The sequence below is a fragment of the Ovis canadensis genome, chromosome 9 (assembly GCF_042477335.2).
Source record: "Ovis canadensis isolate MfBH-ARS-UI-01 breed Bighorn chromosome 9, ARS-UI_OviCan_v2, whole genome shotgun sequence".
NCBI classification, from domain to species: domain Eukaryota; kingdom Metazoa; phylum Chordata; class Mammalia; order Artiodactyla; family Bovidae; genus Ovis; species Ovis canadensis.
Window position 1 is genome coordinate 74,722,326 of NC_091253.1, and position 24,558 is coordinate 74,746,883.

A 24,558-nucleotide genomic window follows, 5' to 3' on the forward strand; every position below is an offset into this window, starting at 1 on the left:
ATGCAGTCTGTTGATCATGGTTTATAGTTTTGGTGGTTGACTAAGAACTGGACATTCTGCGGCCATGGTGGCCTCAAGAATGTGACAGTCCTCTATGTTGCCCTCTGCTAGTGTAATTATAGCATAGCCTTCATCCAGAACACAGCTTTATATTAGGATGCTCTTTTTATCAATATTAGGAAGGGAAACTTTATACCTTCTCTCCTATAATTTTTCAGAAAATTTCATGTTTTTAGCAATAAAGTAGGTAAACACTTGAGAATTTCTTCTTTTAAAAATCTATTTTTTTTTTCCTGTCTTGCATACAGGGTCGCCATTGCCATCTTTCTAAATTCCATATATATGTGTTAGTATACTGTATTGGTGTTTTTCTTTCTGGCTTACTTCACTCTGTATAATTGGCTCCAGTTTCATCCATCTCATCAGAACTGATTCAAATGAATTCTTTTTTACGGCTGAGTAATACTCCATTGTGTATATGTACCACGGCTTTCTTATCCATTCATCTGATGATGGACATCTAGGTTGTTTCCATGTCCTGGCTATTATAAACAGTGCTGCGATGAACATAGGGGTACATGTGTCTCTTTCAATTCTGGTTTCCTCAGTGTGTATGCCCAGCAGGGGGATTGCTGGGTCATAAGGTAGTTCTATTTGCAATTTTTTAAGGAATCTCCACACTGTTCTCCATAGTGGCTGTACTAGTTTGCATTCCCACCAACAGTGTAGGAGGGTTCCCTTTTCTCCACACCCTCTCCAGCATTTAATGCTTGCAGATTTTTGGATCGCAGCCATTCTGACTGGTGTGAAGTGGTACCTCATTGTGGTTTTGATTTGCATTTCTCTAATAATGAGTGATGTTGAGCATCTTTTCATGTGTTTGTTAGCCATCTGTATGTCTTCTTTGGAGAAATGTCTATTTAGTTCTTTGGCCCATTTTTTGATTGGGTCATTTATTTTTCTGGAATTGAGCTGCAGGAGTTGCTTGTATATTTTTGAGATTAGTTGTTTGTCAGTTGCTTCATTTGCTATTAATTTCTCCCATTCAGGAGGCTGTCTTTTCACCTTGCTTATATTTTCCTTTGTTGTGCAGAAGCTTTTAATTTTAATTAGGTCCCATTTGTTTATTTTTGCTTTTATTTCCAGAATTCTGGGAGGTGGATCATAGAGGATCCTGCTGTGATTTGTGTCGGAGAGTGTTTTGCCTATGTTCTCCTCTAGAAGTTTTATAGTTTCTGGTCTTACATTTAGATCTTTAATCCATTTTGAGTTTATTTTTGTGTGGGGTGTTAGAAAGTGATCTAGAGGGAGAGGGAGAGGGTGGGATGATTTGGGAGAATGGCATTCTAACAAGTATACTATCATGTAAGAATTGAATCGTCAGTCTATGTCTGACACAGGATACAGCATGCTTGGGGCTGGTGCATGGGGATGACCCGGAGAGATGTTATGGGGAGGGAGGTGGGAGGGGGGGTTCATGTTTGGGAACGCCTGTAAGAATTAAAGATTTTAAAACTAAAAAAATAAAAAACTAAAAAAAATAAAAATAAAAAATAAACATTAATGCACTCAAAAAAAAAAAAAGGAACAGGGCTTTCTATGCTAAAAAAATAAAAACCTATTTTTTAAGTATGTAATTTAGAATTCCCTATCATGATGGATATTTTACTCAGCAGTGGATCCATTCTTCTTTCCTCTTTGTATTCTTTGTTTTTAAATTTTAATTGGAAGCTAATTACTTTACAATATTGTGGTGGTTTTTGCCATACAGTCACATGAATCAGCCATGGATGTATATGTGCTCCCCATCCTGACCCTCTCTCCCACCTCCTTCCTCATCCCATCCCTCAGGTTCATCCCAGTGGACCAACCCTGAGCACCCTGTCTCATGCATGGACCTGGACTGGTGATCTACTTTACATATGATAATATACATGTTTCAATGCTCTTCTCTCAAATCATCCCACCCTTGCCTTCTCCCACAGAGTCCAAGTCTGTTCTTTACATCTGTGTCTCTTTTACTGTCTCGCATATAGGGTCATCGTTACCATCTTTCAAAATTTCATATATATGCATTAATATACCATATTAGTGTTTTTCTTTCTGACTTAATTTGCTCTGTATAACAGGCTCCAGTTTTATCCAGCTCATTAGAACTGATTCAAATGTGTTCTTTTTAACAGCTAAGTAATATTCCATCATGTATATGTAACACAGCTTTCTTATCCATTCGTCTGCTGATGGACATCTAGGTTGCTTCCATGTCCTGGCTATTATAAACAGTGCTGCAATGAACATTGGGGTACATGTGTCTCTTTCAATTCTGGTTTCCTTGGTGTGTATGCCCAGCAGTGGAATTGCTGGGTTGTATGGCAGATATAGGAGGAGAGCAAATGAGTAAATATGACCTTGAGGGGAAAAGTCTGTCAAGAATACAAAAAGTTATTTTTTTGTTGTTTTAACTGTTTGTAATTTTGACAGACTTTTCCCCTCAAGGTCATATTTACTCATTTTCTCTCCTCTTTTGTATGACTATTGCCTCAGTTCAAACATGTGACCGAGCATTATTAATGACAGTGGAATCATTAAGTAATTTCTCTTCTTAAGGTTATAAAAGTGAACATTACTAAATGAGCTTATTGATGCATAGATTCAGTGATGCCATATCAAATTAGCAGCATATTATTTAAAATAAAATTGTTTCCAGTAAAACATACTTGACATGGCTAGCCTGACATCAGTATTGCAAAGGGTTATATTATACTCCTTGTCATTTTATTGTTTTGCACAGTACTTAAATATTTTTCACAGTGCTTCTTTAGAACGAAGTTCTGTGAAACTTCAAAGGTTAAAATGAAGTACATTACTGGTGTGAAAACAGCAGCAACAAGTTAAAGATTTTTATAGATTCTTTTTTTCTTTCAATTTAAAAGAAGTATAAGATTTTCAGTATTTAAAATTTAGTACCTTGCCTCAGGGATTTGAAAGATATAACCTAGTTTAGCACATAAATTAGTACTTGTTTATAGTAAACATTGATCTCTAAATTATGTTATTTGTCTGTTCTATCAGTCTTGTAAATTAATCTGCCAGTTGTTTGTTTCTAGCTGAGAAAGTTGTGAGAAACTCATCTGTCTCATAATTTGCTTACAGAGGGTATTCAAATGAGCTGTTGCATATTAAAAAGAACAACTAGAAACTTCCCTGCCAGTGCAGTGGTATTTTAATAATCTGTTTCTCCTCTCTCTATCCACCTCTTTTTAGGCTGACTGGAAGCTTTGTGCCAGACCTGATAGTAAGCATGAGTAGCCAAATGTGGCTGCACCTTCAAACAGATGAAAGTGTTGGATCTGTTGGCTTCAAGGTTAACTACAAAGGTAATGATAACTTGTTACTATGGGAAATATGTTACCTTAATAACACCAGGGAATACGTTTAAATTCAAGTTTAATTGCATCTATAAAAGTTTCCCAGCATACAAGCAAGAGTATATTTCAGTGTAACACTTTCCTTTTTAAATTAATTACAAATGTTGATTTCACTTTTCTTTAAGAAAAATTGTCTTTCCTTTCAAATGAGTATATTTTACATACTTCATCTCTCCTTTAAGTCTGCTATACCACTATACAGTGCCTAGGCTTTAGTCACTTTGGACTCCTAGCCTTTCCAAGAATATGCAATGTGATTTTATAAACTTTATACAAATTGCCTGGCAAAAATCTACTAATTACTTAAACACATAGCAAAGGACTTAATTCTTTATTTTTATTTTGTAATGCATCTGTGAATCTCTCAGATTATATGCATGGTATGAGTGTTCAGATTATCAACTTCTATGTAAATTATGGACCACAGATGTTTTAAATTGCAACTACTCATCCCAATATTGATAGTTTTGCAGATTAATGTTAAATTACATGTGTATGACACAATCTTTTGTTTCACTTCCATTAGTGAGGTAGATGCAGACACTGAAATCACAAATATCTCTGACACATGATTAACCTTTTTAAAGTCAAATAGAGAAATGGATGTGCAGGTATACACTCAATGTACATATCAAAAATGCAGTTTCGAAATTCTGGTGGAAAACATATACGTTATTAAGTTTAATTAAAATCTATGCTTTAAAAGATGAAAATGTGAAACAGAACATCAGAATATATTGCTATCTGATTTTATTTTTTTCTATTATAAAAGTATTATTTTCTATTTTATCAGTTCAACAGTGGATTGTAAAGTAGACAGAATTCTTTTACTTGCATAATAATAATTGTTAACCAGAGTTTATTTTTTTCAAAGATTGGCTTGTCATGCCTTTCTGTCTGGACACAGGGAAAGGAATGCATTGTGTTGTCAGGAAGAACAGGACACATGCATTCTGTGTTTTTAACTTGAGACTAAATTTGATGCTACATTAATTTGAATAGTTCAGGAAATCCGTATAAATGTCAGTTTTAAAAAATAAAAAGGTTAGCCTGATTATAATTTTAAATATATCCTTACTCCATTTAAAATCCGCATCTATCCCCAGAAAATAAAACAAAGTTACAAAGGTTAAAGTATGGTCAGCTTCTGTTGCAAGTATCTATGCCTTGATTGTTTTATTTTTCTTGATTTTTCCCCTGTAAATTATATTCCTCTTTGTTTTATTATTTTCTTCACCCTATGAAAGTTAAATATTAGAAAGTCTAGAATCATTCAAGCTGTGTTAATCATTAATGACACTGTTTCAGCAAAGAATACAGGTTTCAAAGTTCATGAACAGTTTAGAGCAGCAGGAGAGTGCCATCGATATTTCAGCAGTCTCCACTGCAGTTCACGAGCTGGAAGTACATTGTAAAGTAGCACAATTTGTTTTCTGCTAAGTTTTTAACACAATTTTAAAATATATGTACTGCTTAAGGATCTTCTATGTGCCACCTACTGAATGAGCTGTTGAATATAGAAAGAACAACTAAAATTTCCCTGGCAGTGCAGTGGTTAAGACGCTATATTCCTGCTGCAGGTGGCAAGGGTTGAATCCCTAATTGGGGAACTAAGATAAGATCCCTCCCACATGCCATGAGGTGATGCAAAAAAAAGAAAGAAAGAAAAATAAAGAATAGCCAGATATTTTCTCTCTTAGCAAGAGCATAATATAGTGACAGAAAAAGAATATATCCAACAATCCCTGTGCTAACATCCACCAAGATGAGATATTTCAAACAAACCTAGAAAATTCTTAATGAATAATGTCCTTACTCTTCTCCCACCCTTCAACCTGGTCTCTTCCAGTCTCACATCCACACTGCTAATGGTGATCTTCCAGCAACAGAAAGGTGATCATAGTACCCTCCAGCTTAAAATGTTTCCAGACTTTTTGTTGTCTAAAGATGAAGTCCAGAACCTCCATAGTGCTTATCTTCCAGATTGTTTTTTTTCTTTCTACACTTAAGTTTTATAAAATGATCTTTGAACCCAGCAAGTTGTTTCATACTTCTCCTTACACTCAGTAAATTCTGTCTGGATCCATATTCAGTTCTAAACTCAACATCACATCACTCATCCTTTAAGACAAAGTTCAAGTATTTTTCTGTGAAGCCTTCCTTAACTCCACACATTACAGAAGAACTCCCCCTCTGTTTAGTCTCTCAGTCCTGTCCAGCTCCTTTCAACTCCATGAACTTAGCCCACCAGGCTCCTCTGCCCATGGGAATTCTCCAGGTGAGAATACTGGAGTGGGTTGCCATGCCATCCTCAAAAATGCATCATGTTCATCTTTAAATTTCCACTAGCAAGCCCCTGCTATGTTCTCATAGGTAATTAATGATTATTTGTTCAATAAAGCTGAAAAAATGAGTTGACCTATATAATATGATGGGTAAGGTACATCCTCAAAAGTTTAGTTTTCCTACTGTGAAAATCATGTTTTTACATCTCCCATAATTTAAAACCTGAGCTCAAAGTTGAAGCAGGATTCATCTTGAGAAGTTTCAAATTTTGATGTGCATATAAGTTTAGCAACTTTGCCTACTAAAAATAATTTTCATAATTACCATGTTCTCAGTTAAGTAGTATGTTGGTTCTAAATGGGACACCTGCTTAAAAACAAAACAAAAACTTTCTCTATTTGATCTAAAGACATTTTTTTTTATCACCTAGAGATTTTTCATGAGATAACATTAACGTAGATCTCCTATAAACTAAGCATACATTTTCTTGTGTATTTTGTCCTTGTAAGAGAGAACATAGCTATAAGACTATTTGGTCATTTACTCAATGTTAAATATTTAGGAAATTTAATTGTTTTTCTGACTGTAAGCCTCTTCGTATCTTCCTGGATTAATGTTGGTCATTTATATCTTGTTAGAAATTTTTCTAGGATATAGATAATAGTTTTCAAAAATATTAACAGTTCATACCTAGCTTATTAAAAAAAACTTTTTCTAAAAAAATAAAGAATAGTAAAGATATATTATCCAAATATTTATCAGTTCAGTTCAGTCGCTCAGTCATGTCTAACTTCTTGTGACCCCATGTGATGTAAACTAATTACAAAGAGTAAATTTTTCTCTCTCTGGCAGCATCCACTTTTTAGCTTGCCCAGCAATCCTCCAACTTTCTTCTATCAGCTCACCTATTTTAGGCTTTGATCAACCTTATCTCTTCTAGTTCTGTATGGGTCTATAGGCTTGGGCCGAGCTAATCAGAATTCCTTTTGATACAGTTATCAGTCTAGGACCTGGGGCAATTGATATAGATTCCAGGTGGAAGAAGATCGCTTTTCTGAGATTATATGCTCTTAAGGATCATTTAACTTGGTGCCAACTTGGTGCCTACTGGTGTCCAACTTTTGTTACTAGAAGAACCAGTAGATGAAAAGAATGAAAAACAGTACTGTAGAAAAAATAGAAACTTCTAACTGCCTGAAGGGAATACTAGACCTTGGTTATCTAATTGCATAAGGCTATAAACTTTTCCTTGTTTAAGCCATGATGAGTTCAGTTTATGTCACTAATTAAGTCCTGATTAACACATTTGTGATCTCTTTGTTTAATTCTTTCAAGACAGAAAAAAAGAGAATATTTACATTATATTTCAATGCTAGTAGAATCAGATATATTTCTTTCTTTTTCTTTTCTGTATTTTCAAAAAAAATTTAAGGTGGAAAAACACCTTACTTGGATCCCAGGGAGAATGTGTACTCATAGAAATGAACAGTTACAGTTGAGAAAGTAATATTCAATACATTATTTGCTTTTATCAGGAAAGGAAACATGAAAATATTAGTGTTCTCTAATCACCTTCTACTGACAGTATACATTTATAATGAATAAAATTCTTTACTAGTCTTAGGACATATGCCTTAATGCTATTATTTATGCATTAAGTTTTGGTTCCAGTTTTTTTTTTTTAAATTCTCAAATCATTTCATGAGATTTATTGAGATGTTTATGTTAGGAAACTATTTCACATGTTAAATATTTTAGACAATCTACTTGCTCCCCTCCCAGTAAAAGTCCTTTTTGTTGTAACAGTTACAGCTCATACTTGAATATGCTTATCGATATATGTTGAAATACCTAAATAAACTAATGTACATTTTTTAAAAACAAATGTGAAATATCTAATTCTCATTGAAGCTGAAAATCCCAGTTGAAATAATTTAAATACCACCCAGTCCTATTTCACACCTTTTGGCACCAGAAGAAAACTGAAACTACGTGACTGCTCCAGAAGGAAACAGTTTCTGTTTTCTTTCATTCTATCTTGTATGTGGAGTCAAAAGATGTCTGAAGCCCCACCAGGAAAACAACAGCGGAAATTGACCTTGTGGGGAGATCATTGTATATTTTTAAAAGGTAAATGATCCAACAAGGATAAATGGTATAGCACAGGGAACTACATTCAATTTGTTGTAATAACCTATAATGGAAATGAATCTGAAAAATAATACATGTATATCTTTATCTGTATATATATAAAACTGAACCACTTTGTACACCTGAAACAATGTAAATCAACTAGACTTCAATTTTTTTGAAAAAAGGTAAATGATCATGTTTCAGCAGTTCAGTAAACTGGTATGTTATGGACACAAAAAAAAAAAAAAAAAAAAAAAAAAAAGTAGCATTAATTCCTTGGTGACTAATTAATTCCTTATATGACTAATTATGGCACTGATACATAATTAGTTATCACTTAAATCATGCTGTAGAATAATGGAAAATATTCTAAATATTTTTGATTACTTTATCTGCCTTAATATTTCTGTTATAGTTCAGAAATTGGCCTATATATATGTATATATAATATATGTATATATAATATAGGCCTATAATATATATATATTCACTCTATCTCAAGTGAATTCAATTAAATTAGATCAAAGTCATCTAAAGAACATACTTAGGTGATGATTGATAGTCTCTTAAAAATGCACTCTGGAAATAATGAAAATAATTATAATTGTATCAAAAATATTTTTTAAATTTTCTAGGAATTCAATTATTTTCACATACAAACATAATGTTAGCATGTTATGGAGATATAGTTCAATGTTTGTGGGATTAGATCAGAATCTAAGTTCATTTGTGCAAATAACTGTTTTCCTCTAAGGTGTACCATGTATATAGCTGATTCAGTAAATGCTGAAAGGAAAGTTTCTCTGTCTTTAAAACAAGGAGCTTGGACTAAATATTTCCTTTGAATTCTGACACTTTATTATATTTTATAAATTAAATATTGATATGTTCATTGTACTGTCCAAAAATATTATAGTCAATATTTATTCATTATAGTAAACTGATACACCTTCAATGGGACATTCTTTGTTTGAGTTCTCAGGAAAATTTGTCTTAGAAATTTTTTCTATCTGGTGGTGGCCTATTAACACAGAACTAGTGAGCCCCCTTGGGTTTTTTCATTATTGTGTCTTTTGAAATATTTCTTCTCTTCATATAATTTTCATTTTCTTTACTGAAATATTGCCTGTAAAAGTGTTTCTTGGGAAAATTGCTAAATAGCATATAGTATTTTGTGGGTGATTGTTATGATAACATTTCAGTCCATGCTCAGAATAAAGAGGGCGTTTAGCATGATTCATGAAAACTTACATTATAATAAAATTTATTTTTTATTGTTACCTTTTTTTAGCTGAAAGGACTTATTTTACTTTGCATTGAGTACATCAAGTTTCTTCAGAAAACTACTGTTCCTAAAATATTCAGTTTGACTTTGTCACAGTCTGCAGTGAGGGTTAACCTTTTTGTATCTATACCCCCAGAATGAGAATGAGTAGCAGTAGAGTATTAAAAATCACGTCTTTTGAAATAACTGTTGAGTTTCCACTATATACCAGGCATGGTGAAGGACAGGGTACATAGCAAAAAATAAGATGCTTAGTCACTGCTTCCAGAATAATGGAATGAAGACTAACACATTAAAAATAGTGGTAAATACGAAGAGTGATGAAAATGAAAAAGGGAATATACTTTTGGGAGACTATCCCAAGGCATCTAATGCAAACCTCAGGGAAAGCTTTCTTGAGAAGGTAAACACAGACTGAGATATAAAGCTGAGTAAGAGTTAGTAAGGCTAGAAGTTGGACAGCAAGACGAGTGTGTTTAGATGACAAGTTCATTTGAGTACTTAATAGAATTCCTGGATATATGGCCAAAATGGAGAGAGAGAAAACTGTGGTGTAGTCCTGGATATGGCTGGAGAGGTGGGAAAGTGTGAGTCATACTTTGGTGCAAAACATACTGTGAAACTGAACCTGTGAGACTGAAAGATGTTCATTTTTTCCCATGGAAGAAAAAGATCATTCCACCCACTCCCAGGTAGATAGCTTTTGCAATTTTCCTCTGAGGACAGGGACTAGTATTTAGTTAAATAATTGAATCATAGAACTTTGGAGCTGGAAAAGACTTTGAGGTAGTTGAATCAATTATAATTATTGCATCTGAGAAAACTGAGTCCTATATAAAGATCAGTTTTTTCTCACAGTCACTATCGGTACTGCCTGAGCCCAAAGTGGAATGATAAACTGTTACTTCTGTGAGTGAAATGAAAGTTGCTCAGTCATGTCCGACTGTTTGTGACCCCATGGGCTATACAGTCCATAGAATTCTGCAGGCCAGAATACAGGAGTGGGTAGCTTTTCCCTTCTCCAGGGGATCTTCCTAACCCAGGGGTTGAAGGCATGTTACAGGCGGATTCCTTACCAGATGACCCATGAGGGAAGCCCAAGAATACTGGAGTGGGTAGCCTATCCCTTCTCCAGCAGATCTTCCCCATCAAACTGAGATCTCCTTGATTCCAGATTCCTGATTGGCAGATTCTTTACCAACTGAACAGATTCTTTACCAACTGAACTATATTGCTTTACACTTTATAATCCTCCATATATCCAAGATGTGTATGTGTGTGTGTGTGTGTGTGTGTATAGTTCTTCAGTTGTGCCTGACTTTGTGACCCCATAGACTGCAACAAGCCAGGCTTCCTTATCCTTCACCGTCTCCCAGCACTTGCTCAAACTCATGTACATTGTGTCAGTGATGTCATCCAAACATCTCGTCCTCTGTTGTCCCCTTCTTCTCCCGCCTTCAATCTTTCCCAGCATCAGGGTCTTTTCTAATGAGTCAGCTCTTAGCATCAAGGGGCCAAAGTACTAGAGCTTCAGCTTCAGCATCAGTCCTTCCAGTGACTATTGAGGACTGTTTTCCTTTAGGATTGACTAGTTGGATCTCCTTGCAGTTCAAGGGACTCTGAAGAGTCTTCTGCAACACCACAGTTCAAAAGCATCAGTTCCTTGGCCCTCAGCTTTCTTTATGCTCCAGTTCTCACATCCATATATGACTACTGGAAAAAACATAGCTTTGACTAGATGGACCTTTGTTGGCAAAGCAATGTTCCTGCTTTTAATATACTGTCTTGGTTTGTCATAGCTTTTCTTCCAAGGAGCAAGCATCTTTTAATTTCATGGCTGCAATCACCATCTGCAGTGATTTTGGAGCCCAAGGAAAGAAAGTCTGTCACTGTTTCCATTGTTTCCCCATCTATTTGCCATGAGGTGATGGGACCAGATGCCTTGATCTCCGTTTTTTTAATGTTGAGTTTTAAGCCAGCTTTTTCACTTTCCTCTTTCACTTTCATCAAGTGGCTCTTTTGTTCCTCTCCACTTTCTGCCATAAAGGTGGTGCCTGTCATCTGCATATCTGAAGTTACTGATATATCTCCCTGCCCATCTTGATTCCAGCTTGTGCTTCATCCAGCCCAGCATTTCACATGATGTACTCTGCATGTAAGTTAAATCAGCAGGGTGACAATATACAACCTTGATATACTACTTTCCCAATTTGGAACCATTCTGTTGTTCTATGTCTGGTTCTAAATGTTGCTTCTTGACCTGCATACAGGTTTCATGGGAGGCAGGTAAGGTGGTTTAGCATTCCCATCTCTTTAAGATTTTTTCAGTTTCCTGTGATCCACACAATCAAAGGCTTTAGCGTAGTCAATGAAGCAAAAGTAGATATTTTTTCTGGAATTCTCTTGCTTTTTCTGTGATCCAGTGGATGTTGGCAATTTGATCTCTTGTTCCTCTGCCTTTTTAAAATCTAGCTTGAACATCTGGAAGTTCTTGGTTCATGTACTGTTGAAACTTAGCTGTAGAATTTTGAGCATTACTTTCCTAGAGTGTGAAATGAGTCCAATTTTGCGGTAGTTTGAACATTCATTGGCATTGCCTTTCTTTGAGATTGGAATGAAAACTGACCTTTTCCAGTCCTGTGGCCACTGCTGAGTTTTCCAAATTTGCTGGCATATTGAGTACAGCACTTTCACAGCATCATCTTTTAGGATTTGAAATAACTCAGCTAGAATTCCATCACCTCCACTAGCTTTGTTTGTAGTGATGCTTCCTAAGGCCCGCTTGACTTCAAGCTCTGGGGTGTCTGGCTGTAGGTGAGTGATCACACCATTGTGGTTATCTGGGTCTTTAAGATCTTTTTTGTGTAGTTCTATGTATTCTTGCCACCTCTTCTTAATATCTTCTGCTTTTGTTAGGTCCATATTGTTTCTGTCCTTTATTGTGCCCATCTTTGCATGAAATGTTCCCTTGTTATCTCTAATTTTCTTGGAGAGACCTCTAAGTTTTTCCCTTTCTATTGTTTTCCTCTATTTCTTTGGAATATATATATATATATATATATATATATATATATATATATATAGAGAGAGAGAGAGAGAGAGAGAGTTAACTGATTGGCAAACTCTTGTAGGCTGTACAAAGCCTCTGTCAGATAATCTATAGTCATCAAGATTTCTAATCAAAGTAATGTGTCTTTTCCCTCAATGCCAGTAATAATTTATTTTTATACATATTGTGCTGTGGTTATTCATTATATCCACTTTAACTGGGGAAGATATTTCAAATCAAAGAGAAGTATCAAAGGAAGTAAAAGAATTATTGAAGACTAAAATGTTTTTCCTTATCTGTTATAAGCAGAAGGTAAAATGTGAGATATGTTTGGCATTTATATTTTCAGAATGTCATCATTAATGGCAGAGGAGAACAAAGTTACTCATTTGATTAAGTAAGATCCCTATGTTCTAAATGCTTATCTCAACTGAGAAATAAATCGTGATAGTTTTAATTCAGAATTTTGGAATAGTGTCAATCTGACTATGTGCAAAGAGGTACCTGTTCATATAAATAAATTATTATCTGAATGTAATGCTATGTTATTTCTTGGACATAGTGGTAATCTTAACCATTCTCAAACTTATTAGCTCAAACAACAGTTATTTATTTTCACAAGTCTGTGCTAAGCATAGGCTGATGGTGGGCTGATCTAGGATGAATTTGAATTCATGCATCATTCATTCTTCTGATACCAGTGCCCTAGACAATGACATAGGATAAAAATCCAACCATACAGACATGTTTAAATATCTTCTTGCTTCTTGTCTGCTGAAATTCATTGGCCAAGTCAAGTCAATTTGCAAGACCAGAATTAAAGGTAGGACAATGGATTCTGTCCAAAAATGTGGGAAAAAAGAGTAAATGTTTTTAAATAATCTAGTTTGCAAAAATAATTCTCATATTAATAAAAAGCATTGATTGAATCATTGCTGAAAGTTTTGAATGTCTATCTTAATCTATCAAAGTGTATATACATATATAAGCACATATGTGTATATATATATATACATATATATATATATATATATAGACACACACACAGACCCACACGTAGACATATATTTTCTTGTTTGATCACTAAGTTGTGTTAGACTTTTACAACCCCATGAACTGCAGCATGCCAGGCCTCCCTGTCCTCTACTCTCTCCTTGAGTTTGCTCAAGTTCATGTCCATTCAGTTGGTAATGCTTTCTAACCATCTCATCCTCTACCACCCTCTTCTTTAGTCTTCAGTATTTCCGAGCATCAGATTCTTTTCCAGTGAGCTGGCTCTTTGCATCAGGTGTCCAGAGTACTGGAGCTTCCACTTTAGTATCAGTACTTCCAATGAATAATCAGGGTTGAGTTCCTTTAGGATTGACTGGTTTGATCTCCTTGCTGTCCAAGGGACTCTCAGGAGTCTACTCTTGTGTGTATATATGTATGCATGTTTGCATATTTATTCATATATATGTATGCACACATGTATATACACATATACACACATGTGTATTATACTGTACTTTTGTCTGTACCTAGCCACCACCAACCAGACCACTTCCAAGTAGTACAGAGGTAACAGAGCCTATTGCTAGCATTGTTCCCAGGTAGCTCCTCAGAAGGAAGCTCAGCATAACAACAAAACAGGAAGACAATCCTTGGGAAAGTTAGAAATATATATATGTATACATACATACATGGATACAGGGTTGACTCTTGTGGACAACATGGGTCTTGAACAGTACCAACCCACTATTCAAGGATTTTTTTCAGTAATAAATACTGCAATGCTACACAGTCTGTGGTAGGTTGAATCCACAGATATGAAGCTGCAGATCCAGAGGAACTACGTATATGGAGGAACATCTATACAAAATGCCAGCCAAAAGTTACACTCAGATTTTTATACTGCATGGAGGGTGAGTGCCCCTACCTCTCACATAATTAAGTGTCAACTATATATCTTTTAACCTCAAGAAGAAGGTGGTTTAATGTGGAATAAAATCACAATGGTTGTTGCAGTGGTCTTAGCAAGATGAAACGGAACTGGACCAGGGATGTAACTTCTGAAATGAAAAGGATAAAGTGGGGATTCAAGGTAAGGGTTCTTTCTGAAAAGGAAAAAGAGAAAACACCCCTTTAGTGATAGTAGTTAAAAGAAGATACAGCTAGAAAATATATAAAGAGATGGAGGTACTCACAGCAATCAGAAATCTACTAAATATTTTTGGCAAGAAAATGTATATCAATGCTATTGTGGATATTGTTCCTTAAAAAAAATAATAAACATGATACATGTTTACAGAACTTAAAGAGTTCCCACAATATCTCAATTTCATGTCAACAAAATGGATCAGGAAAACAGAATAGAAAACCCAGGAATAAAGATAACTGATCTGTGCGAAGGTGCACAGGCAGTACAGTGGAGCAAAGACAATCCTTTCAATAAATGGTCCTGGAACAACTGGACATCTACCTGCAAAAAAAAAAAAAAAAAGAATCAGGGCACAAGCTTTTAAACCCTTAACATAAAGCAACTGAAAATGGGTTACTGACCTAAGGTAAAATGCAACACTATATCACTTATAGAAAATAATCTATATAACCTTGAGTATGGCAGCAAAGGCATGAAAGAAGTAATATATAAGCTGGACTTCATTAAAATTAAAAACTTCTTGTCTGCAAATGACAGCATAAAGAAAAATGAGAATATGAGATACAGAATAGCAGAAAACATTTTGCAAAAAACACATCTGATAAAGGAGTAGTTTAAACAGACACACACACAAACAACTATTAAAACTCAACAATAAGTAAATGAACAGCTCAGTTTAGAAATGAGTGGCATGTACCGATAACTCACTAGAGAAGATATACAGATGGCATGTAAGCATATAGAAAGATATTCAACATCATAAGGCTTTAAGGGAGTACAAATTATAATGATGAGATACCACTATATACTTAATAGAATGGCCATAATCCAAAACACTGACAAAACCAAATGTTTATGCGGATGTGGAACAATTGGAACTCTCATTCACTGCTGATGGAAATACAGTGTAATACAACCACCTTTTAAGATAATCATCAGTTTCTTACAAAGCTAAATGTATTTTTAAATATATGTATTACTCAGCCGTTAAAAAGAATTCATTTGAATCAGTTCTGATGAGATGGATGAAACTGGAGCCGATTATACAGAGTGAAGTAAGCCAGAAAGAAAAACACCAATACAGTACACTAACACATATATATGGAATTTAGGAAGATGGCAATGACGACCCTGTATGTAAGACAGGAAAAAAGACACAGATGTGTATAACGGACTTTTGTACTCAGAGGGAGAGGGAGAGGGTGGGATGATTTGGGAGAATGGCATTCTAACATGTATACTATCATGTAAGAATTGAATCGCCAGTCTATGTCTGGATACAGCATGCTTGGGGCTGGTGCATGGGGATGACCCAGAGAGATGATATGGGGAGGGAGGTGGGAGGGGGGTTCATGTTTGGGAATGCATGTAAGAATTAAAGATTTTAAAATTTAAAAAATAAAAAACTAAAAAAAAAATAAAAAAATAAATAATAAATAAATATATGATTCAGCAGTCACAATTTTTAATATTTTAATTTTTTAATATACAAAATGAAATGAAAATAAAATCATACAAATACTGCATATGTATATTTATTGTCCCTTTTTTCATGATTATCAGAATTTGCAGCACCCAAGATGTTCTTCAGTAGGTGAATGGATAAATAAACTGTGATACATCCAGACAGTGGAATACTATCTAGTCCTGAAAGAAAATGTGCTATTAAGCAATACAAAGACATAGAGGAACCTTAAATGTGTATTACTAAATTAAGGAAGCTGAAACTCCAATATTTTGGCCACCTCATGCGAAGAATTGACTCATTGGAATAGACTCTGATGCTGGGAGGGGCTGGGGGCAGGAGGAGAAGGGGATGACAGAGGATGAGATGGCTGGATGGCATCACCAACTCAATGCATATGAGTTTGGGTAAACTCCGGGAGTTGGTGATGGACAGGGAGGCCTGGCATGCTGCGATTCATGGGGTCGCAAAGAGACACGACTGAGCGACTGAACTGAATTGAATGTGAAAAGGTCACAAACTATATAATTCCAACTATACCTCTTTATGTAAAAGGCAACGCTGTGGAGATAGTATAAAGATCAGTAGTTTCCAGGAGTTGTGGGGAGGAAAGGACAAATACACGGAGCACAGAGGACTTTTAGAATAGTAAACCTATTCTGTCTGGTACTACAGTGAGATTCATGTTATCACACACTTGTCAAAACCATAGAATGTATAACACCACCAGTGAAATTTAATATAAACTATAGACTTCTGATGATGATGTGTCAGTGTCGGCTCATTAGTGTGGTACATTGAGTGAGTGAGGCTGTGATTGTGTGATAGTATGGAGTATATGGAGACTGTCAGTGCTTTATTCTCAATTTTTCGGTCAACTTAAAACTTCTCTAAATTTGTTTTAATTCAAAAAATAATAAAAAAGAAATCAAATAGTGCTCCCAGAGATATCTAGAAATAGTTATAAAATGTTACTATTTTATATTAGTAGAAGTATTTAACATCTTCAGGTGGTTTTTCCCACTGATCTGTTTAATACAGTTTTCTAACTTGGTCTGCTGTTCAGTTTCTATCGTTGCTTTGCAGGCTGGGTGGGAGGGGTGGAGGAAAAGGAATGGGAAAAAAAGAAAAATTTTTCTGAGAGCATCGGTAAACAGTATATTCTAGCTAGTACCCTTAACTGTCATATTGACGGTAGGTTTCACAATATCTCAGACTAAATTTTTATTTCAGATAAAAACTTTGAATCAAGTTGACTTACAAAAACCACTCAGAATAATAACATTATCATTTTCTGCTTGATGTATCCCTTGTAGTAATAAGGAGATGTGAATTTTCTTTTAATTTGATTATAAAATCAATTTAGATAATTAAAGGGATACATTTCATCCCTAAACAGATGAAATGACTCATACAAATATAAAAATTCAAGCAACACATACAATGTAAGTACAAAGTAAATAATTAAATTGGCAGTCACTATATATTTACATGAGGTGTACTTTTTTTTCTTGTTTATGGTTTGTGTGTTCTGAGATTACGTGAGAAGGGAAATCGTATTTTGCTTCTACTTAAGAAAATAACTTGACAATGCTTGAGAAAGTTTTCTGAATTTTTACACGTATTTAAAAATATGTTGTGTGGCAGTGATGCTTGTGTGTCTTTTGGAGCAGGGGGAGGGGAGCAGTACAATGTCAAATTTTGGTCACAAAAGATGCATGACATTCTGAAAATATTTTTAGCTTAAAAATAAGAAAATTAAAGTGAAAACAAAATACCAACAAATGTGTAAAGGCTGTTACATTAAATCGTCAGATCCAAAGTCATAGCCCTGTTTAGGGTTCTCTTACAGAATAAATCAGAAGGTCAATACATATCTAGGATGAGATTTGAAATAAATTGAATTATATTTTCATTAGTCTTTACACCAATGAATCAGCTACAACTCCTTACCCATGATTGTATTCCTCAAGTAGTTATAATGTAGAATTAGCAGACAAGGCTTCTGAGGGAAACATAATGAAACAATGTAATATTCATTGATCTGAGACTGAAGCATAATTTTAAAATTAATTTAAATGTTTTTTAGCTTTTAGGAATATATAATAGGATTTTTGGTGAAGCTCACGCTGCCTCACATCTGTTGCTCACAATGTCAAATCTGTTGCTCACAATGTTTTAAGGTAATATTCCCATCAACTTTCGATATCATGATAGGAAATTGAAATTCCAACTAAATGGAGAATGTAAGACATCCCATAAAACATACCTTCTAAAATGAGATTTGGAAATCTGACCTAGCCTAAATGATGGTATTTGGACAGCAGCATTCTGAACAGTTCAAATTCTCATCACTTAAATCTCAGCCAATTTGAAGTTTGTATATAAAAGCTGATCCTATTTTCCTAAGAAAAATAATTTAGTGAAGTGTGTTTGTATGTGTGTGTGCACGTGTGTGTATGTATTTGGGGAGTTTGATAGAGGAAAAATAAATAAGAAATGTAAGTCAATAAAGCAGAAGAATATAACATGATTAAAATAATAGTCACATGGGTTAGAACCCTGTTTTGTTGAATCTAGTGCACTAGATCGGAGAAAGCAATGGCACCCCACTCCAGTACTCTTGCCTGGAAAATCCCATGGATGGAGGAGCCTGGTGGGCTGCAGTCCATGCAGTCACTGAGAGTTGGACATGACTCAGTGACTTCACTTTCACTTTTCACTTTCATGCATTGGAGAAGGAAATGGCAACCCACTCCAGTGTTCTTGCCTGGAGAATCCCGGAGATGGCAGAGCCTGGTGGGCTGCCGTCTATGGGATCGCACAGAGTTGGACACAACTGAAGCGACTTAGTAGCAGCAGCAGCAGCAGCAGTGCACTAGATAATATGAATTACAAGAGTATGGTCATTGGGTATCAACAGTGCTGCTGTTATGTCTCCCATAGTTTGGATAAGGAGATAACAGGAATATGGCAATTGGACTCTCTTACTCTTTAAAAGATAAGCTGACCTTTGCAAATGTACTTTTTTTTTCCATATGTGGCTTTTTTGGAACTGTCAAAAGAGGCACAATAATTAACATTTCTTGAGCATCCATTATACACCTAATATCATACCAGAAGTTGGAAATATATTAACTTATTTAATCTTCACGTATGTAAATAATTTCAGTGTTCCAATTGCAACATTTAAATAATCATGTGACTTTGAGGTCCACTCAGTTGTAACTACAAATCCATGTATTTTTCTTGTCTCTGGCTAGTTTCATGATGAAACAGTCTATGTGAATATTTAAATATATTAAGTTATTCACAAAAATATTTATATAGCAAGATTTAAATATAAAAGAAGAATGGTTTTAGTTTAGTTCAAAAGAAATTTTATAAATTATTCTTAAGAATAGAAGTGAAAGGTAAGATATTAAAATTATAAATGCTTTACAGTGATATATTAAATTATAATTTGTATTCTTCATCTGTGTATTCATTCAGTTAACATTCATTAAATGCCTCTAGGTTATAGATCATGATGAGATTTGCTGTGGGCACGTACTCTTCCTTTAACATAATCCCTGCCTTGTCAGATAAGAGATAGACATATATAAAAACAAATGGAAATGCATTGTCATGAATGCAATAATAAAAGCACAATGATAGCACCAGGCAGAGACTTAATAATTTGACAAGGGACAAGGCAGGATTTAGATAGGAGTTAATATCAAGTCAACAAAGCTGTAAATGTATGCACATCCTAGACAGAGAAAAGAGCACAGACAAAGGTACAAGAATCCTGAACTCCTAGCCAAAACAGGTCAAGTACAAGTAGTTGTTATTTCTGAAGCATACTGGTAAGAAGGAAGTACCAGCAGATGAAAGTAGAGGCTGACCTCTAAGCTATAGGTAAACTATCAAGGGATTTAAGTAGTGGGTAATAGTCTATCAATAGTCTATCAAGATTGCCGGGAGAAATATCAATAACCTCAGATATGCAGATGACACAACCAGAGGAACTAAAAAGCCTCTTGATGAAAGTAAAAGAGGAGAGTGAAAAAGTTGGCTTAAAGCTCAACATTCAGAAAACGAAGATCATGGCATCCGGTCCCATCACTTCATGGGAAATAGATGGGGAAACAGTGGAAACAGTGTCAGACTTTTCTTTTGAGGGCTCCACAATCACTGCAGATAGTGACTGCAGCCGTGAAATTAAAAGACGCTTACTCCTTGGAAGAAAAGTTATGGGCAACCTAGATAATATATTCAAAAGCAGAGACATTACTTTGCCAACTAAGGTCCATCTAGTCAGTCATGTATGGATGTGAGAGTTGGACTGTGAAGAAGGCTGAGCGCTGAAGAATTGATGCTTTTGAACTGTGGTGTTGGAGAAGACTCTTGAGAGTCCCTTGGACTGCAAGGAGATCAGCCCTGGGATTTCTTTGGAAGGAATGATGCTAAAGCTGAAACTCCAGTACTTTGGCCACCTCATGTGAAGAGTTGACTCATTGGAAAATACTTTGATGCTGGGAAGGACTGGGGGCAGTAGAACAAGGGGACGACAGAGGATGAGATGGCTGGATAGCATCACTGGCTCGACGGACGCGAGTCTGAGTGAACTCTGGGAGTTGGTGATGGACAAGGAGGCCTGGCATGCTGTGATTCATGGGGTCGCAAAGGGTCGGACATGACTGAGCGACTGAACTGAACTGACTGAATAGTCTATGAGTTATATTTGGATAATATCATTTTAATAATTGTACAGAAAGGAAATTAAAACGAAAAGTAAATTAAGTTTTCTTAATCATGAAGAAAAGAGATAAGCCCAAACCCAAGATAATGACAGTAGAGCTTGTAAAAAGACAATAGAATCTGGAGACCTTTACAAAACAAAATTGGCAAACCCTGGAATCTAAACAGATGTGTGACTGTAGTGTTGAAATAGAAGGGATAGTCAAAGATAATGCTCAGCTTTCTGCTTGAGTTACTGGGTGAACAGCGGTGACATTAAGGAAACATGTTGTAGGAAGAAGGATCTGATATAGATGTAGGGAAATTAAATATATTTAGGCTCATTGCATATAATTTCACTGTATTCCATCATTTTGGAGCTGTTAATAATGCAGCTGGAACTCAAGAAAGAAATCTTGGCTCTTTATTTGGGAGGCTGATTCTTTAGTATGAGAGAATCTTGTGAAGATTCTCAAATCTTATGAGAAGATTTAAAGAGTAGTTACTCTTTAGTTACTATCAGCTAAAATGTTCAGTTCAGTTCCATTCACTGTAGTTACTCAGTCATGTCTGACTCTTTGTGACTCCATGGATTGTAGCATGGCTGCCCTATCTGTCCATCACCAACTCCCAGAGTTTACTCAAACTCATGTCCATTGAGTCGGTGATGCCATCCAACCATCTCATCCTCTGTCATCCCCTTCTCCTCCCACCTTCAATCTTTCCCAGTATCAGGGTCTTTTCAAATTAGTCAGTTCTTTGCATTAGTGGCCAAAGTATTCGAGTTTCAGCTTCAACATCAGTCCTTCCAATGAATATTCAGGACTGATTTCCTTTAGGGGATAGACTGGTTGTATCTCCTTGCAGTCCAAGGGACTCTCAGGAGTCTTCTCCAATACGAAAGTTCAAAAGCATCAATTCTTCAGCACTCAGTTCTCCTTTTGGTCGAGCTCTCACATCCAACGCATGACTACTGGAAATAATAGCCTTAATTAGACGGACGTTTCTTGGCAAAGTAATGTCTCTGCTTTTTAATATGCTATCTCAGTTCAGTTCAGCTCAGTCGCTAAGTCATGTCCGACTCTTTGCGACCCCATGAATCGCAGCATGCCAGGCCTCCCTCTCCATCCCAGAGTTCACTCAAACTCGTGTCCATTGAGTCGGTGATGCCATCCAGCCATCTCATCCTCTGTTGTGCTCTTCTCCTCCTGCCCCCAATCCCTCTCAGCATCAGGGTCTTTTCCAGTGAGTCAACCCTTCACATGAGGTGGCCAAAGTATTGGAGTTTCAGCTTCAGCATCAATCCTTCCAATGAACACCCAGAACTGATCTCCTTTAGGATGGACTGGTTGGATCTCCTTGCAGTCCAAGGGACTCTCAAGAGTCTTCTCCAACACTGCAGTTCAGAAGCATCTATTCTTCAGTGCTCAGCTTTCTTCACAGTCCAACTCTCACATCCATACATGACCGCTGGAAAAACCTTGGCCATGTCTAGATGGACCTTTGTTGGCCAAGTAATATCTCTTCTTTTCAATATATTATCTATGTTGGTCATAACTTTTCTTCCAAGGAGTAAGCGTCTTTTATTTTCATGGCTGTAATCACCATCTTCAGTGATTTTGGAGCCCCCCCAAAATAAAGTCTGACACTGTTTCCACTGTTTCCCCATCTATTTCCCGTGAAGTGATGGGACCAGATGCCATGATCTTCGTTTTCTGAATGTTGAGTTTTAAGCCAACTTTTTTTCACCTCCTCTTTCACTTTCATCAAGAGGCTTTTTAGTTCCTCTTCACTTTCTGCCACAAGGGTGGTGTCATCTGCATATCTGAGGTTATTGATATTTCTCCCGGCAGTCCTCATTCCAGCTTGTGCCTCATCCAGCCTAGCATTTCTTATGATGTACTCTGCATATAAGTTAAATTAGCAGGGTGACCATATACAGCCTTGACTTACTCCTTTCCTGATTGGGAACCAGTCTGTTGTTCCATGTCCAGTTCTAACTGTAGTAATTATAATATACATTAGTATGTTATAGTATAAGGTCCACAATCCAGAAAGGCTTTGCTCATCTAAAATAAATCTCTTGATAGATTTGGTGGTAATTGGGTAGCTAGAAACTCAGCAATGCACACAAATGTCCTTGAGAAAATTGTAACATATGGTGTTATATAGAGAAGCCCTAAGCAGGAATAAACATGTCAAATATAAGAAATAAATGTCTAATGATGAGTTTGAATGCAGATAAATATATAAGCATGAAGTGGAAGGAAGAATTAAGAAGGTTTGGGTTTTCATACCTGATTTCTTCTGTTCTCTTTACATTAGGAAACAAAAGTGTGCTTAGAACATTTGCGGTAAAAGGACAAGGGGATGAGGAGGGTACCAAAGTTATTCTAGCTTCACGAAGCCCTAGATCCAGAAATGACAATAAAGGCTGTCCTGCTTTCCTAGAAGCTCAAAGTTCTCCCTTCTTTTTCTTCTGTTGTTGTTGCATTCCTTCTACTTTGCCAGAAAATACAATATTTAATATATTCTTATTTATCTATGAATTTACCCTTATATTTAATCTTATTTTAATCTAAGTTCTAAAATTAAAACAAATTTCTCATATTCCTTGCCAATATTTTTCCACTCATCTCTTGATCAGACAGAGTTCTTCTCCTAGTAACATTTTTTAGTCGGGAACATGTGTGAAATATTCTGTCAGTTCTTCATGTTCAAGTCCATATATGTGTGTGTGTGTGTGTGTGTGTGTGTGTGTGTGTGTGTGTGTGTATGTATTTTTTTTTCTTGAAGGACAGCTTAATTGGACATTTGGACATAATATCCTGTGAGTGCATCTGTTCCTTTAACTTTCTTGGACATGATCCTTCACTGTTGCCTTATTTTGCATATTGTTTTAGAAAACTCTTGATACCAATCTAATTCTTGTGACTGTAACTTTTTTCAGCTTAACTGTTTGGAGGCCCTCAAAGCATTTATTTTTCTTTAAATAAAAGATTCATTACAATATTTTTGTTTGTTTGTTTAAAAATATCAGCCTGAGAAGTAACTATACTAGGTCAGTTTTTTCTATTACCTTCTAGGTCTAGGCTTGAAAGGTCAGATATAGACTTTAGGCTTCTTTATATTTGGAATTTTTTTTAGTTTATACATATAAATATAAATTCTGTTCCACTGATTAAATTTTCTTCTTGCTGAGTACTAAATGAACATGCTATCTATATGTCTTGCATTTCAACTGCTGATCCATTTTCCTTCTTTATTTCATTTTCCTGAATTCTGTTTCCTCCTTCTTTTTCCTATATAAGATTTTCATTTGAATCTTTCTTCCTGGAATGACTTGTCTATTTATCTTCACTTCTAGTATAATTTTAATCATTTTTCCTCTTTCTTAGTTAAATCAACTTTTATTTTGTTATAAACTGTCTTATGTCCATTTTAAGTCCTACTGGTTATTTTCTCATTCAAGGTTTTTAAGAACCCTGATTCATCATTTGAATATATTTAATTTAGTTTAGGTGTTGTATGACAATTTTATTAAACCTCATGATTGTTTTCAGAGGAAAATTTTTATCATCAAAATGTGTCGATTCCCATTTCTGATGTATCACAGTAGTTTTTTATAGATGTGGTTGGCTTTTTCTTATTTCTATTCATTTCATGGACAGCATTCCTAGTTCAAGAATGCTCTCTACTGTCCTCTTTATTTATTTTATTTTTATTTTTTAATGGATGATTTGGGGGGGGGGGTGGTGAGAGAAGGATCACCATGTCTTATTTCTTTAGAATTCTTTTTAGAAAGATTTTTTTAAACTTTTTTAAATAAAATTATTTTCCTTCACTGCCTCATTTCCTCATTGAACACTATTCTTTTGGTAAAAGTGTGTATCTTTTTTGTAATTAAGGCTCTCTGAGACTGCTACTTTTAGCCCCACATACTTTAAAGCCTCTTCATTTAATCAACAGTGTTAATGGCTCAGCCCAAGTGTTGTGTTTACTATTTTGACACTTAATGTTTGACTTGCTCTATCTGGGGATGATTTCGTC

The 24,558-nt window shown here is 35.5% G+C and overlaps 1 protein-coding gene across 2 annotated transcripts in view; it reads left to right on the forward strand.

Annotated features, from left to right (window-relative positions):
- The window catches only part of CSMD3 (CUB and Sushi multiple domains 3), a 1,383,361-nt gene that overhangs the window by 774,775 nt on the left and 584,028 nt on the right, over positions 1-24,558 (forward strand). For both annotated transcript variants that reach the window (XM_069601113.1, XM_069601114.1), the window contains one exon: positions 3,265-3,377. In XM_069601113.1, coding sequence (XP_069457214.1) covers positions 3,265-3,377 — 113 coding nt within the window. The remainder of the gene's footprint in view (positions 1-3,264; positions 3,378-24,558) is intronic.